The following is an 18,526-nucleotide window of genomic DNA, read 5'->3' as shown; positions in this document are numbered from 1 at the left end:
AGTCTGATTATTGTAGTCCCTCTCCCTCTCAAAGTCTCCAGTCTTAGCCTTGTAGCCCTACTTTCATTCAAGGTCCTCAGTCTGAATCACCACTATTTCCAGGTGGGTTGAATTCACTATTAACAGAGCTTATCAATCTGTCACTGAGTGGGACATGTCATTGATGTGAATTAAAGTCCATAAAGTTAAGGCTGTTTCTATTTCATGGATATATGATAATTATGCACCATTGTATTGTTTCTATTTCATGGATCTATGATAATTATGCACCACTGGAGGACATTATAAATGCTGTGTTTTTTTTCAGTTAGACGTTATTTTCTCCTTCTATCTTCAAACTTTTGGTGCACCATAGAGAAGGCATATTTCCTTGGGCCCTATAGTTAAAGCACAAAATATATATTAATCTGCTGCCAACTTACAGTAGTTAACACTTTTACTATAAAGGTGTGTGTATTATTTTTTTAAATGCCATTTTTTTGTGGGTCATCAACAGGTAATTGATAAAGGCAATAGTGATATTTAATGTCTTATTGCTGGTAAACATACTTTAGTGTGTGGTTGTAAAATTAGATTTAATTATGTAAAACTTAATTGTCATTACTGAAAACTTTCATTATCTTATGTCATCACAACATTGTATGGGCCTGTGATGTGGGAATCAGACTGGGTCTGAATTTTGTGATATATAATAGGAGGAATGAAGTTACAAGCTTGGACAATGGTGCGTTTGTCTCAGAAGAAGTAAGCAAGGTATTTGTGACAGGTAATTATCATGTAACTAAAATTAGTTTTATAGAAAAAACTACATTTTCACTAAAAAGTTCTTATAAAAAATGGTTGGGTTGTAAAGGTAATGAGCACAGATATGACATCCCAATATGGCCACCATAGCATCCACCTTGATAATCTTTATTCACTATTGTTCCTGAATAGAAGTCTATTTGTTTTGACATGGAGTTTTCACCAGAGGACTGCTCATGGTGCCTGATTTGTCCTAGATGAAAATAGTGCTTACATAACCTCCTGTATCACCACCATCTTGAAGACCATGTTACCAAAGCTCCTTTTTTTAAACATCAACTTTGGATTATCACCCCAAAAAATTCTTACGATGTTTAGCTTGACCTAAACAAAAATATTTTTTTCAGACATCAAACAGGGTCGTCATAGCCGGTATTGAAACAAATGTTATTGCTACTTTTCCTGGATGGAATCTGTCTTAACGTTCAGTTTTTATGAGAAAAATGTCAAGTATGGCCATAATCATTTTGAAATTTTTGTTATTGCCAGTTATCGTAATTGTAAATTCATTGGTTTTTTGGATTGCATACACTTCAGGTTTCAAATATCCCTACCTAAGTTTTAACCTAATTATGTCTTATGCTTGCCTGTATATGTATTATGCTATTCCAGTGAATTAAAAAAATTGCATTTGTTAATTTCTATTATCATTTTTTTCACTCATTAAGTACATTAGAGATTATTCTTAAAGAATGCCTACTGCATAAGAATGAGTTAGATGTTAAGCAAAACGGGTATTTATAGTTTGACTTGTCGATGAAAATTCTTAGAGTAGACATGTCTCCGTAACTTTAAAACATGTCTGAATTTTTCTGATCAGAAAAAGGACAAATCAATACTGCTGTACAAATTTGAAAGGAAGAATATTAGAGTGATGTAATTCAGCACTGAGATTTAGCATTTCGTCATGCTTATCCCACAGACAATAATTGGATCTCACCACATGTCAGAATTGGTGGACTTCATGATTATTTTACAAACGACATGTTGACTGTTAAAATGAGTGTTGAATTAAATAATTTGTCAGTATCTTTTATGTTTGTATTCTGGTTCTAATAACATGGATTTAGTTTGTTTTACCAAGTAGTTTGTCCTGATGCAGGTAAAGGTTAATAATAAAATGTTTTATTTTTCTTCTGCATATTAAGTTTTGATCAAAATCACAAACATTGCAGAATATTGGGGTAACTGAAATCAGTTTGTCAATAATCTACAGAGTCAACAATACCCTGCACCTACCCACACATTTCCCAGTGAATAATATCAGGCCCACATGGGGCCCTTGTTTATTGTTTGCTTTTGTCAAGGAAGGGAACAAGGAGACCTTCTACAGCCTGAAATACTATCTCCGTGTAAGGTTTTAACCAATCTGACAGCAATTCAGAAATCCGTCTTGCTTCATAAATATGGATGCTTTCACCCACTCTGACAGCGGTTCCACAATCCATCTGCTGTCATAAATATAAACATTTTCACATGTGCTGACAGCAATTCCAAACTTCAAATGTCTAGATAAGTTTAGATATTTTCACTTACTCTGACAGCGGTTCCACAATCCATCTGCCATCATAAATATAAATATTTTCACATGTACTGACAGCAATTCGAAACTTCTAAAGTCTAGATAAATTTGGATGCTTTCACTTACTCTGACAGTGGTTCCACAATCCATCTGCCATCATAAATATAAATATTTTCACATGTACTGACAGCAATTCCAAACTTCTACTGTCTAGATTAGTTTGGATATTTTCACTTACTCTGACAGTGGTTCCACAATCCATCTGCCATCATAAATATGAACATTTTCACATGTGCAATTCCAAACTCCCACTCTCAAGATAAATTTGGATGTTTTCACTTACTCTGACAGTGGTTCCACAATCCATCTGCCATCATAAATATGAACATTTTCACATGTGCTGACAGCAATTCCAAACTTCTACTGTCTAGATAAGTTTGGATATTTTCACTTACTCTGACAGAAGTTCCAAAATCCTTCTGCCTTCATGAATACAAACATTTTTACACACTCTGACAGCATTTCCAAACTCCCACTCTCAAGGTAAATATGGATGTTTTCACCTATATTGACAAAATCCCCTTGCCTTCATGAATATGGTTGTTTTCACCAATTCTATCAGTGGTTCAAAAATTCCTCTGCCTTAATAAATATGTAACTTTCACATTTGTATATTAATTGTAGTGCATGAGTCACAGACTTGTTGCCAGATATTTAGTACATTATATGTACCATAAGCTAACTTATCGGTGAACAGGGATAAAAATAGGGTGGATTGTGTGTTGGTGTACCTTGTAGTTTAAACCCCAGGAAAAGTGTTTCATACATCTTACATGAAATTAAAAAACTATTTTTCTGTGAGTTTTTCTTTATGTGATAAAGATTGGCTTTTGATACATTTTAAATTAAATTAAAATTTATTTTCTTTGTGTGTTTCTTTATCTCTTATAGAGTTAGAAACATTTCATTATAAATTCTGTTATATATGTACACTGAAATTTTGTTCCAGCAAGAGAAACCAAGAAAAAGAGAAAAGTAAAGCAGCAAATATCCATAAAGCTACCCAGCATGAAGAGGAAAAGGAAAAGGAGCAGTGCATTGAAAGGACCGGTGGCAAAGAAAATTTCAAACACCAGTCAGTCAGTTGTACCAGACAAAGCAGAAATCACTGATGTTAAGGACAGCAAAAAGACAGGTATCACTTACTTAACATGATGTACCAGATGAATTAGAAATCACTGATGTTAAGGACAGTAAAAAGACAGGCATCTGTTACTTAACATGATGTACCATATGAATTAGAAATCACTGATGTAAAGGACAGTAAAAAGACAGGTATCACTTAACATGATGCACCATATGAATTAGAAATCACTGATGTTAAGGACCGTAAAAAGACAGGTATCTCTTACTTAACATGATGTACCTTATGAATTAGAAATCACTGATGTTAAGGACAGTAAAAAGACAGGTATCACATACTTAACATGATGTACCATATGAATTAGAACTTGCTGATGTTAAGGACAGTAAAAAGACAGGTATCTCTTACCTAGTTAACATGCTGTACCATATGAATTAGAAATCACTGATGTTAAGGACAGTAAAAAGACAGGTATCACTTACTTAACATGATGTACCATATGAAGTAGAAATCACTGATGTTAAGGACAGTAAAAAGACAGGTATCTCTTATTTAACATGATGTACCTTATGAATTAGAAATCACTGATGTTAAGGACAGTAAAAAGACAGGTATCTCTTACTTAACACGATGTACCTTATGAATTAGAAATCACTGATATTAAGGACAGTAAAAAGACAGGTATAGCTTACTTAACACGATGTACTAGATTATGTGTTCTCATTGGCAGCCCTTTTCTAAAATTAACTGGCAGGGGCTTATAATAAGTGATAAAACATTGTCTTGGATGTTTCCTGCACCAATATTAGACTCTAGCTTATTTCTTGATGTTGTACAATGTAAAGTGTCAAATTTAATGACATTCCTCCATCATTATTATCCTTATATATTAAAGAAATGCATTTATGTTGTTTGTAAGTGACTGCTTCAGCCAAAAATCAATATATCTCACCCAGTCAGTGATGAAACAAAAACTAACTCAATTGATTCCATATATATATATATATATATATATATATATATATATATATATATATATATATATGATTCTTTGCCACCTGGTCATTTATACAGCAAGGAAATATATAAATGCAATACAACTTCAAAATACCCAAAATGGTGCTTGATGCTTGACTGGTCATGTATATTGCTAATATTTTTTGGAAGTTTATTGGCTGTTTGTTTTATCTTGAACTGGAAGTATGCTTGATTGCTTTTGAAAAGTAATTAAGTGATTACAATAAGACCCATACTCAATTCAAGAGAGATTTATTTCAGCTAGTGTTATGACTATGAGTAGTGAGGTTTTCCAGAACTCTACCCTCAGTCATGGATAAAGGTCAAGCATACAATATATACAAATTATGCATATCACTAGTATTAACCAAATACATAGTACGATATTATTTTGGGCTCTGACACTGAACTCAAGAATAGTGAAATTCTCTCTGATCAACAGTAAACACCAGTAAGTAACCAGACATACAATTCTGTTTACAGGAGTGTCTTGTTCAGATCCTGAATTGCTCTGTCAAGTTCTAAAGAAGTCAACACAAGTTGCTTCTTCCAGTCGAAGGACTCTGGAAGAAAACTGTCAAAGAGCTGGGCTGAAATTTCATGGTGAAACTCCGGGTAATGGGAACTGCTTCTTTGAGGCTGTGTCTAGTCAACTTCATCGATTAAATTGTGCTGTACAAAGGTCACCACAACAACTACGCCAGGATGTAGTTGCCTTCATGAAAGCTAATACCATACTGCATGTAAGTAAAAGATATTGCAATCTAGTATATGAAGGACATTTTACTACATATAAGCATGGAGTCTTGAATGTGAAGGATATTTTGCTATACGTAAGTAAAGGTCCGTACATTCAAGAATATGAAGGCTAATACTTTACTACAGGCCAGTAACAGTCTGTACAATCTGGAATATGAGGGACAATAGACTATAGGTAAGCAAAAGTAAAAGGAGTCTGGACTATGAGGGACATTTTTTATATTTTCCAATATTTTCCAAGATTGAATGAAGCAGCTACATGAAATTAAATGTGTAGACATTATGGGATAACAGGTATACTAAGTCTTAAACAGATGTGTAGACATTATTGGATGGCTGCTAAGTGTTAAGCAAATGTGCAGATATTATAGGATGGCTGGTAAGTCTTAAGCAAATTTGTAAGCATTATGGGATGGCTGGTAAGTTATAAGCAAATATGTAAGCATTATGGGATGGATGGTAAATCTTAAGCAAATGTGTACAAGACAGTTAATTCCATATTCATCAGTCATCTTGTACAAAATGTATCTATGATTCATGTGTGTTTGTACATACATACATACATACATACATACAATTTAAATTGTGTGTGCTGTAATTGTGAGGTACTTTTATGAAGGTTTGTAAAATACATGAGAAACAGACACAAATGGAAAAAATGTTCAATTAGGTATATTGGTTATTGTGGAGACTGTGTATAGGAAACTACCAAGTTTGTAGGAAACTTACTGGGACAGGCACTTGAGTTCGGTTACATACAGTAGTCCCTCTCTTGAACGGCCCCCATGACCATTGGCCACCTGCTTCTTAAGGCCTGAATGCCTTGCAACAACAAGTTTGTATTCAAAAGTACCCCTCAAGAATGGCCACCCCTCTAACATGATCAGCGTCCAGCATATTAGTACAAAAATGGAACATGTTCCCCTCACAAGCAGCCACTTTTAAAAAATGTATCTAGAACCAATAATTAATTCATATTGTGACATAAAATATGTAATCAGATTATCACTATCATCAATACATGTCTCCCAATGTCGTTTCCGTTACTGAAAAACGTGTTGACCGAAGGACATGTAACACTAATATTAATATTATATCATTGTCTATAGAAGCCGACATTTACAGGAAATGGGCTCAACAATGTTATGATAGAGTTTTGGGCTTCACACATCTGTCGAGTTCTTCTCTTTGATGATTACAACCGGACATAATTGTCAGGATCATCATAAAGTCAGCATAGGCTAAAAATAGATTTTGTGCATTAACACACACAGAAATTAACCTTGAACAGATCAGGGTACCAGACAAAGACCGAAAAATCACGTAACAAGACATTTATTGTTTCCTTTACGAAGGCATTTCGACCACTTGACAAAAGTTTTGACTGCATAATTAAATTGCATACAGTTAGCAACATCTGAATAACTCATTACCAAACATTAACATGTCATCACGTAAACGGAAACGTATCATTTTAGAAGAAAGTCATTTATTCTACTTGATGACATTAGGTGAGGTGGTGGTGGGGGACTTGACAAACAATTTTATGTAGAAAAGACTCGAATAAAACAATTTTATTGTTGAAAAGACTTGACTACACAAAGTCATAATCGACAAGGAGGTTATTCAGCAGCAGTGGGAAAAGGGAGCAAATTGAAAGAAAATTATATATGTACCAAGATTTAAATGACGTTTTTGAATGGTTTTCAATGTGCATGACAGCAATATCTGCTTGCTTATCAAGCTTTTGCCAAGAACAAGAACGATTAATGGATATTCAATTGAAATAAGTCTATTATTATAACAAGAAGAACCTTTTAATAATTAATGTTACTTTTAAACGAAGATAGTAAATAAAGATATTAAATGCTTTGAAGTATGTAGCTTTCTTACTATGTACATTACATTTACTTCTCACAAAAGATTTAGCCCCCCTCTGGAAAGGCCACCCATCTTATAAGGCCACTTTCCCACTGCAGAAGGGGTGGCCATATAAGAGGGGAACCACGGTATATGAAATTTGTGGAGACTTTGTATGGGATACTGCCTGATTGTTAGGAGACTTGCTGGGACAGACATTAGATTTCAATTACTGGGTATGGAATACTGCCTAGCTGGTAGGAAACTTTGTGGAACAGGGGCTCCAGGTGGCTGAGTGGTTTAAAGTGCTACCACCAATAACTGATATCGCTTCTGTCTGTGCGTTTTCGAGTTTCGGGTTCTGCCAATGTGAGTACTTGAGAAAGTTTGCTAGTAGCTTCCCATGGGGTGGTAGTTCTTCCGTGAATTTTCTTGGGTTCTTCCTCTACCAGTGATACTAGCCAATCTGTTCTGTTATGGTTTGTTTGGTGACTGGGTTTGGGCTACTACTGAGTCTCAGTAAAAAGCTTAGTGGGTCAGACACTAGAGTTTAAATATGTATGTGGTTTGTGTGGAGACTGGGTATGGGGTACTACTGAGTCTCAGTAGAAAGCTTATTGGGTAAGACACTAGAGCTAAAATAGGTATATGGTATGTGTGGAGATTGGGTATTGGTAGTACCAAGTCAGTAGAAAACTTTGTTGGTCAGACACCACAGTTCATATATGTATATGGTTTCTGCAGAGACAGGTTATGGGGTAGTACGAAGTCAGTAGAAATCTTAGTGGATCGGACACCTGAGTTAAAATAGATATATGGATTGTGTGGAGATGGGGTATGGGATACTACTGAGTCAGTAGAAAACTTAGTGGATCGGACACTAGAGTTCCATAGATATATGGATTGTGTGGAGACTGGGTATGGGGTAGTACACAGTCAGATACACCACAGTTCAAATAGGTATATGGCTTGTGTGGAGATGGGGTATGGGATACTACTGAGTCAGTAGAAAACTTAGTGGATTGGACACTAGAGTTAAAATAGATATATGGATTGTGTGGAGACTGGGTATGAGGTAGTACACAGTCAGATACACCACAGTTCAAATAGGTATATGGCTTGTGTGGAGATGGGGTATGGGATACTACTGAGTCAGTAGAAAACTTAGTGGATTGGACACTAGAGTTAAAATAGATATATGGATTGTGTGGAGACTGGGTATGGGGTAGTACACAGTCAGATACACCACAGTTCAAATAGGTATATGGCTTGTGTGGAGATTGGGTATGGGATACAACTGAGTCAGTAGAAAACTTAGTGGGGCAGTCACTAGCTGTGTGCCTTTACGTTTATTATGGCGTAAGTGTTACTTCATAATCAGGTCACCAATAGACAGTATAGTGTTTATCAAGGGTCATGTCTCCATTTTACTTGTTGAACTTTACTTCATTGGTTTCATAAAGAGGTCTTCTTTTCACTTGCTGAACTTACTTAACACACTTCCATGGTTTCATACCATGTCTTGATTTTACTTGCTGTAATTACATGCTTACAGTCTTCATTCATGCATCTTTGTTTTACTTGCTGTAATTACATGCTTACAGTCTTCATTCATGCATCTTTGTTTTACTTTCTGTAATTACATGCTTACAGACTTCATTCATACATCTTTGTTTTACTTGTTTTGCTTACACTCTACACACTGCAACAACTTCATACCAGGCCTTCATTGTACTTGCTGAACTTGCACAGTTACACAGTTCATTAGCTTCATGCTAGGTCTTCATTTTGCTGAACTTACACACTTACTGCAAATGCATCATTCCAGGCCTTCATTGTACTGACTGAACTTACACACTTACACGCTTATATGTGTCAGAAAAAAACTTTCAGTGATGCGCTTGCAGTGAGATGAAGTAGCAAGCCATGTAGTCAGTTTACCTCATCGATGACCATGACAGTCTATAAGATTATTTTCATACACTTCTCTAGTGGAAGCAAGACTAGGAAAGATCAAATGACATCATGACAGATAAACATCATTTTCTTGAGAGTGAGGTTGAACAATGAAAACACATATCAGATGTAGTGTAATGTACCATCACCATCCATGATTTAGTATGAGGAATGCTAATATTGATTATATGACGTAACCCTGTAGATTATACAATGCTTTTCCACTACTCAGGGAGCTGAAGGTACCATAAACTTGGCTGAATTCATATCTGTTGGCAACTTTAATGACTACTGTGAACGGATGGCCCAGGACGGGGAATGGGCAGATCATGTTGTCGTTGTTGGGATGGCCCGGATGTTACAGACGGATATCATGATCGTGACCAGTGCACCTTCTTCGGGACCTGATAACATCATCGCATGGGTTGTCGGCCAGACCAATTTTAATGGGCAGCCAATTCTTCTGGGGCACATATGGGAGAGTCACTACCAGTCACTACAGCCCATGGGTAAGATTATATAAAAAAATTAGTTTCTTGACATTTAATTATGTTTAAACAATTATACCCATAAGTACAGTGGAAATAGTATTGTGAAATTCTTGAAATTTACTGGTATTTAAACAATTATGTTCTTAAGTGCAATGATTAATAGTACTCAGATAAATTTTGCAATTTTAATTTCTTTGATTAGGATAGTAATGATTGTAGAGTCACACTTTAAAACCATTATACCAGTTTTGAGGGGAGAGAACTCCAATCTTCTAACACAAAGTGGTTTATTGTGGTCATCTCATGTTAGATATACTTTATATAACAATGTCAATTCATGCCTTAAAATGTGGTCTTTCAAGACAGGTGATATTTCAAACCAGTGGACATTTAAGCCAAGTTACGTTGATGTTGAGTTTTCATTTGGGAATATATCTCAGCCGGATAAAAACCCTTCCAAAAGCCGTCGTATATTATTTTCATGTTAGGTGTCATGAGGTAACCATAATAGAGCATTGGAGTAGAGCAGTATCTAACTTTCCCTATAAGGTGTCCATATTCACAACTATACAAGACTAGTTATGGTCTATAAGGTGTCCATATTCACAAGAGTACACTCCTTCACATGGTCTATAAGGTGTCCATAGTCACAAGCTTCAAATGTTTATATGGTCTGTGATAGCTCTGCAAGAATTTATAGGTGCCCTGGATCACTAGAATAAAGCCCCTAAGTTGTGGAATATGTCAGTTTGGAATCTTGAATAGCTCCCCAAGGGTCACTAAGGTATAGCCACTAAGTTTTGGAGTATGGTGGTTTGGAACATTGAATAGGTTCCCTAGGGTCACTAAGATAACCCCGTAAGTTGTAGAGTATGGTGGTTTGGAATACAGAATAGGTCCCCTAGGGTCACTAAAAATAAGCCCCTAAATTATAGAGTATGATGGTGTGGAATACTGAAGAGATCACCTAGGGTCACTAAGATAAGCCCCAACATTGTGGAGTATTCTGGTTAGGAATATTGATGGGTCCCCTAGGGGCACTAAGATAAACCCCTAAATTGTGGAGTATGGTGGTTTGGAACATTAAATGAGTTCTCTAGGGTCACTAAGATAAACCCCTAGATTGTGGAGTATGGTGGTTAGGAATATTGATGGGTCCCCTAGGGTCACTAAGATAAACCCCTAGATTGTGGAGTATGGTGGTTAGGAATATTGATGGGTCCCCTAGGGTCACTAAGATATACCCCTAAATTGTGGAGTATGGTGGTTTGGAATACAGAATAGGTCCCCTAGGGTCACTAAGATAAACCCCTAGATTGTGGAGTATGGTGGTTAGGCACATTAAATGAGTCCCCTAGGGTCACTAAGATAAGCCCCAACATTGTGGAGTATGGTGGTTAGGAATATTGATGGGTCCCCTAGGGTCACTAAGATCAGACCCTAAGTTATGGAGTATAGTGTTGTGGATTATGGAATTTTTCCCATGGGATAACTTTAACATGGTCCTCTATATAGCCATTGGAAAACTTGGTATGGCGTACTGATATCACCAGTTATATATATATATATATATATATATATATATATATATATATATATATATATATATATAGATATATACATATATATACATGCATCTGTTCTGTATGCAAAGGTAATAAGATATTTCTATACAGATGACCCAAGGACATCATATTGGTCATACTTCCATACTGTATAAAAAGGCTATTGTTATAATTCTATGTTATGCCAGTATACAACCAGTATACAATTAAAGGCTGTTGTTATAATTCTATTATGTACTGGTATACAAGGCTATTGTTATAATTCTGTTATGTACTGGTATACAATTAAAGGCTATTTTTATGATTCTATGATGTACCAGTATACAATTAAAGGCTATTGTTATAATTCTATGATGTACCAGTATACAGTTAACGGCTATTTTTATAATTCTATGATGGAATATTGCCACCATCTGTATTCAAGACGTTAAATATATCATCAATGTTGATATGATCGTCCAGTATGACGTAGTGACAGATTTAAAGATGGCTATTGTGGTTATATTAAACGTCAGATTACCTTCATTTGTATCAAGAACCATGCAGATACTGTATGAACTCTTAAGGTGGACCATCCAGACAAGATATGAACTCTTAAGGTGGACCATCCAGACATATGACTGTGTAGATGGGTTCGAGTCTAGGATTCGGCTAATGTGGGTATGTAAGAAAACTTGCCAGTAGCTTCTCGTGGGTCAGTGGTTCTTCCCGAGGTTTTCCTGGATTCTTCCTCCACCATTCATACTGGCCGCCATGCATAGCCTATCGTGTGCTGAAAAATGGCATTAAACCCCACAACAATAACAACAACAACAACCAGATATATGAACTCTTAAGGTGGACCATCCAGACATGATATGAACTCTTAAGGTGGACCATCCAGACATGATATTAACTTTTAAGGTGGACCATCCAGACATAATATTTATAGGTTAATGCATTTGTATGGGAAAATATGAACAAATTTTTCGGATGAAATACTGCACGACCTTGGGAGTGCAGTATATTCATCCGACAAAACGAGTTCATATTTTCCCATACAAATGCAGTAACCTTTTTATTATATGCTCATTTTCTCACTCTACCTAATGCTTAATTATATTAAGAAAATACACTACAAGAAACAAAGTAACTGAATGTATGCCATATTCAAACTAAATACACAAGTGCAGATTCATCATTACACAACAGCAACATTATTACTGCGCACATAACTCCGTCCAGATAAATTTGAACTTAGTTGCGTGCTCTGCATAACTTTGAGAAGAAAATGGCATGTCTAGTAAAAATTCAAATTTGGAGTCATATTGTGAATGAATGGGCATTGCAACAACTTTTCCATTCGATCTGGAATAAATAGAATATTACACGTGTATCAATTCAACGAAATGTCATGATTATGGACTGGATTTATGTGACAATTTCACATAAAATATATCGGATTGAAGAAGCGAGGGAGAAGCGTGTTGACATCTGCAAATGTGTTTCTGTTTCTGTCATTGAATGTTTGAAATCATAATGTGGGAAAAATATGAAGTCATTAGATTGCAATTATCAAAAAGGGTGCTATGGAATTTAATGCTTTTTTCATTTTGAGTGCAGTAAGGAGGATGTAATTGCACTTATATTCGAAATTACAGTACAATTTCAAAATGTGTAATCAAGATTGAGAACCTATGACATTGCTCATGTAATTTGAATTTGCAGAACTAAGAAAGTACATTTTGAGTAAATTCAGGATGTAAAACTGTAAGTATATCTCTTTGCCGTTCTTATTTCCAGCTAAAGAAGACAGTTTATGCCTTGTCACTTGCATGTTATTTGTAAAGACCCTTTTTGGCATCTACTGTATAGCTAGCCTAAATCCGAAACATTGTATCAAAATATTTAACATGGAATGTGTCAAAGCAGCTGGTATGTGGTGGTCCAAGAAACATCAGCTTTACTTCATTCAGAAACAAATTTCATCAAACAAAACGTAAAGCACCTGCTATGTGAGTGTACATATTTTGTTTACAAATCAAAAGAGCTAGCGTCTGCATCAATTGTTTGTTTACAGTAGAAAGTAGTTCCTTTATGAGTGCAATATGAAGTTGCGCACGAGTTAATTATCATAAAATATTGAACAATTCTGACAATGCAGAGTTAACAGAGAAATAAATGAGCATATAATAAGAACTCTTATGGTAGAAAACCATTGTTTATATGCCATTTTGTTTGGGTGGAGTAGCAATAACAAGGATTTTAAGGTGATTGCCATGGTGGTCATATTGAATGTCAGATGGATAGTTTTTCCTTGGGAGGAAATAAACATCACAATAAGTCTTCTTTGTAAAAATAGGAATGTATCTGAAATGAATGTATTTGCTGTGTAAGACCTTAAGTAATTCTTTTGAGATGAGGGTAAAAAGACAGATTGTTGCATTCAGAGAATGTGAGAAACTAATGTCATCGAATGGTAGAAATTCAAGCAAAATTACTGGGTTGATTGTATGGGCTTTCCCCAGACTTCAGAGTTAAAACTTGCAGTATTTTTTAGCAAGAAATTGGCCTCAGACACAAACATCGTACATCATGTTATATATTTAAAACATTTACTGCATTTAACTTATTTGTGTATAATGTCACCAATTCAAATCTTTTTTGTTTAAAAATGACAAAACAAACTATATTGACCAATGTCGGTATAGGCACTAGAGAAACATATACTAAATAACAGATAAACTTCATCCAAAGATTATACTAGATTCTTCTGAATACATGTCATTTGGAGTGTGAACTTTTTTAAGAGTTTAGCCTGAAAGTGTTATATGATTATTTGAAAACCCAAGCAACTCGATATCCAAAATGTGCATTTTAAATTCTACTCCACTGTTTGTCTGTATAATATGCTGCACCACACAACGTTGGTGTGTCAAGAAGATAACAGGTCTGATAAGTGATTTGTTATCCCAAGAAATAAACCTAACTTAAATTTCCACTTTTAAATGACACTCCAAAGACATATTTCTTCATCCAATACATTATGCAATTACATTAATATTAGGAATTAATCTATGTTACCTTTTTGACTATGTCTTTCTTAAATTGTGAAAAAGGCCATTCCATCTATATGGATCATATAGATATGTCGAGGGAAGTAACTCTTACAAATTAACTCCCCTTGTTCTGTATATGTAGCCACCCTTATATAACATACTTTAACTTCAGCATTCAGCAAACAGTGCCCCAAAAAATTCATTGCAATTTACATTTAATTTTGACCAGATAACATCTATGTCTACTTGTAAAGTCAAAAGAAATGTGTTTCTCCTCCCCCAAGCCTGCTGCCAACTGTTAATGACTTGCTTTCCTTCCTGTCTATTGGGTAATCTCCCCAAGCCTGTTGGCAACTGTTAATGACGTTGCTTTCCTTCCTGTCTATTGGGTAATCTCCATTTGTGCAACAGACTTTTACAGACTCAGATCACTTTATTACTGCCCATCATTCAAGATGGAGACAGCGAGGTCTCTCCACGAAATGCATGGAATATACAACCGTTCTTTATCTGTCTGACACTTATTCCCGTGTACCTATTCACACATCATGCAAATACTTTCACTTCATCTACAACAGGGTAGTAAAACATTTCTGCACCTTTGTATTCAGTTTCAATCTCAGCACTTTGAATGTTCATCAACATGTTGGGCGCCAGCAAATTCCACTTTAGGATGCTTTTCTTCACAGCGATGGCAATGTACCTGGTTGATATCGTTAAAACATTATTCACTAACTTTAGTTTTGGTTAATGATATGAACAACCTTCTCTGCCTGATTCAAATTTTAGAGTGGACAGTCAGATCACAAATCCCCATAAGTCCTGGGGAGTAGTCTAAGCTAAGATTAATGTGTTTCCAGTTCTGGAGATAATAAAACGCCAGAAGTCTTGGGGAGTAGTGTAAGCTAAGATTAATGTGTTTCCTGCACAGGAGATAATAAAACACCAGAACTCCTGGGGAGTAGTGTAAGCTAAGGTTAATGTGTTTCCTGTGCAGGAGATAATAAAACACCAGAACTCCTGGGGAGTAGTGTATTGAGCTAAGATTAATGTGTTTCCTGTGCAGGAGAAAATAAAATGCCAGAAGTCTTGAAGAATGAGGAAACCGTAAATCATGTTGTTTTCTATCCAGATGACGAAGCCCATGAAGTTCAGCAGAGTAATGTAGGGAAACAGCCTGTCAGGGAGGAGACAGCTACACAAACAGAACAGGAAGCTGTAAGTAGTCCACATCTGATCCATGCAGCTTTGTTTACCACATGACAGAGCCAGTAAATATTCCTTCATAAGTTTAGTTTACTACACATGAGTCATGAGATTTGCTTTCTTTTAGTCAACATAAAGATATAACAAATCTAAAAATAATATCAATGTTATGATACATATGCAGATCCAATTATTTTGTATAAAATGGATGTTGTTTGTTGCTTGGAGTTTAATGTAATTTTTCAGCACAAGTATAGATGGTTGCGGTATAACCTGCTAAAACCCGGTAAGAACAATCAACCCACAAGAAGCTACTGGCAAGCTTTCTCGCCTACCCACATTAGCTGAGCCAAATACTTGAACGGATGCAGACAGAGGTGAGATGGCAGTGGTTGGTAAAGGATAGCTGTTTAGACTAATTGCCCTCCCCTTCCTAAAAGGAAATGAAAAATTATTACATGTATTACCACTGTTTTAAGTTATCAAGGCCTGCTGTAAAAAATCAGAAAAGACTTTCAACTTAGAATGTATTCTCAAGATTTATGTTTCCTGACATTTAGGAAACAAAACGTTTAACTTGAAATTTGCTGCATGCCAAGGACTTATTATTTTCTACAAGACTGAGGAAAACAATTTTTACAATCCATGATAATTGTGTGTGTATTATATATGACATCCATGATTTTGGGTGTATATTATATATGACAATCCATGATTATTCACCGTATATTATATATGAAAATCCATGGTTATTGGGTGTATAGTATATATGACAATCCATGGTTATTGGGTGTATAGTATATATGACAATCCATGATTATTGGGTGTATAGTATATATGACAATCCATGATTATTGGGTGTATAGTATATATGATAACCCATGATTATTGGGTGTATAGTATATATGACAATCCATGGTTATTGGGTGTATAGTATATATGACAATCCATGATTATTTGGTGTATAGTATATATGACAATCCTTGGTTATTGGGTGTATAGTATATATGACAATCCATGATTATTGGGTGTATACTATATATGACAATCCATGGTTATTGGGTGTATAGTGTATATGACAATCCATGGTTATTGGGTGTATAGTATATATGACAATCCATGGTTATTGAGTGTATAGGATATATGACAATCCATGATTATTGGGTGTATAGTATATATGACAATCCATGATTATTGGGTGTATAGTATATATGGCAATCCATGATTATTAGGTGTATAATATATTTGACAATCCATGATTATTGGGTGTATATTATATATGGTTATTGGGTGTATAGTATATATGAAAGCCCATGGTTATTGGGTGCATAGTATAGATGACAATCCATGGTTATTGGGTGTATAGTATATATGACAGTCCATGGTTATTGAGTGTATAGTATATATGACAATCCATGATTATTGGGTGTATAGTATATATGACAATCCATGATTATTAGGTGTATAATATATTTGACAATCCATGATTATTGGGTGTATATTATATATGGTTATTGGGTGTATAGTATATATGAAAGCCCATGGTTATTGGGTGCATAGTATATATGACAATCCATGGTTATTGGGTGTATATTATATATGACAGTCCATGGTTATTGAGTGTATAGTATATATGACAATCCATGATTATTGGGTGTATAGTATATATGTCAATCCATGGTTATTGGGTGTAAAGTATATATGACAATCCATGGTTATTGGGTGTATAGTATATATGACAATCCATGGTTATTGGGTGTATAGTATATATGACAATCCATGATTATTGGGTGTATAGTATATATGACTGTCCATGGTTATTGGGTGTATACTATATATGACAATCCATGATTATTGGGTGTATAGTACATATGACAATCATGGTTATTGGGTGTATAGTATATATGACAATCCATGGTTATTGGGTGTATAGTATATATGACAATCCATGATTGTTGGGTGTATAGTATATATGATAATCCATGATTATTGGGTGTATAGTATATATGACAATCCATGGTTATTGGGTGTATAGTATATATGACAATCCATGATTATTGGGTGTATAGTATATATGACAATCCATGGTTATTGGGTGTATAGTACATATCCATGGTTATTGGGTGTATAGTATATATGACAATCCATGGTTATTGAGTGTATAGTATATATGACAATCCATGGTTATTGAGTGTATAGTATATATGACAATCCATGATTATTGGGTGTATAGTATAAATGACAATCCATGATTATTGGGTGTATATTATATATGACAATCCATGATTATTAGGTGTATAATATATTTGACAATCCATGATTATTGGGTGTATATTATATATGGTTATTGTGTGTATAGTATATATGAAAGCCCATGGTTATTGGGTGCATAGTATATATGACAATCCATGGTTATTGGGTGTATAGCATATATGACAATCCATGGTTATTGGGTGTATAGTATATATGACAATCCATGGTTATTGAGTGTATAGTATATATGACAATCCATGGTTATTGGGTGTATAGTATATATGACAATCCATGGTTATTGGGTGTATAGTATATATGACAATCCATGATTATTGGGTGTATAGTATATATGACAATCCATGGTTATTGGGTGTATAATATATATATGACAATCCATGGTTATTGGGTGTATAGTATATATGACAATCCATGGTTATTGGGTGTATAGTATATATGACAATCCATGGTTTTTGGGTGTATACATTGATTTTTTTGTAAAACAATTAGTAACTGGACATTCTAGAATCCAACTGGTAGGGGGCTATACCTGTCATGGTCAGATGATTAAATATGAGTAGTAAATTAAACTTGATTCTTTAGTTAACAATAGAGCACTTAATATCAAAGATAGGCTGCTCATGAAAGTATGTGTTTGCTGTTTAACATAAACCCTGAAAAAATAATAGATGTAACAAGGTATAATTGAAAAATTGCCATAGGGACAGTGCTATAATTTAATACTTATAATACAGTGCCATAGGGACAGTGCTATAATCTAATGCTTATAATACAGTGCCTTAGGGAACAGTGCTATAATATGATACGTATAATACAGTGCCATAGGGACAGTGCTATAATTTAATACTTATAATACAGTGCCATAGGGACAGTGCTATAATTTAATACTTATA

At 35.0% G+C, this 18,526-nt stretch overlaps 1 protein-coding gene across 1 annotated transcript in view; it reads left to right on the top strand.

Annotated features, from left to right (window-relative positions):
- The window catches only part of LOC149789816 (uncharacterized), a 147,000-nt gene that overhangs the window by 113,706 nt on the left and 14,768 nt on the right, over positions 1-18,526 (top strand). Inside the window, exons 15-18 of the mRNA XM_089971812.1 lie at positions 3,336-3,521; positions 4,971-5,230; positions 9,295-9,571; positions 15,289-15,374. Of these exons, the coding sequence (XP_089827938.1) occupies positions 3,336-3,521; positions 4,971-5,230; positions 9,295-9,571; positions 15,289-15,374 (809 nt within the window). The remainder of the gene's footprint in view (positions 1-3,335; positions 3,522-4,970; positions 5,231-9,294; positions 9,572-15,288; positions 15,375-18,526) is intronic.

The sequence above is a fragment of the Sinohyriopsis cumingii genome, chromosome 10 (assembly GCF_028554795.1).
Source record: "Sinohyriopsis cumingii isolate HCF-2022 chromosome 10, ASM2855479v2, whole genome shotgun sequence".
NCBI lineage: Eukaryota > Metazoa > Mollusca > Bivalvia > Unionida > Unionidae > Sinohyriopsis > Sinohyriopsis cumingii.
Note: the sequence above shows the minus strand (reverse complement) of the source record. Positions and strands in the feature narration are given on the sequence as shown.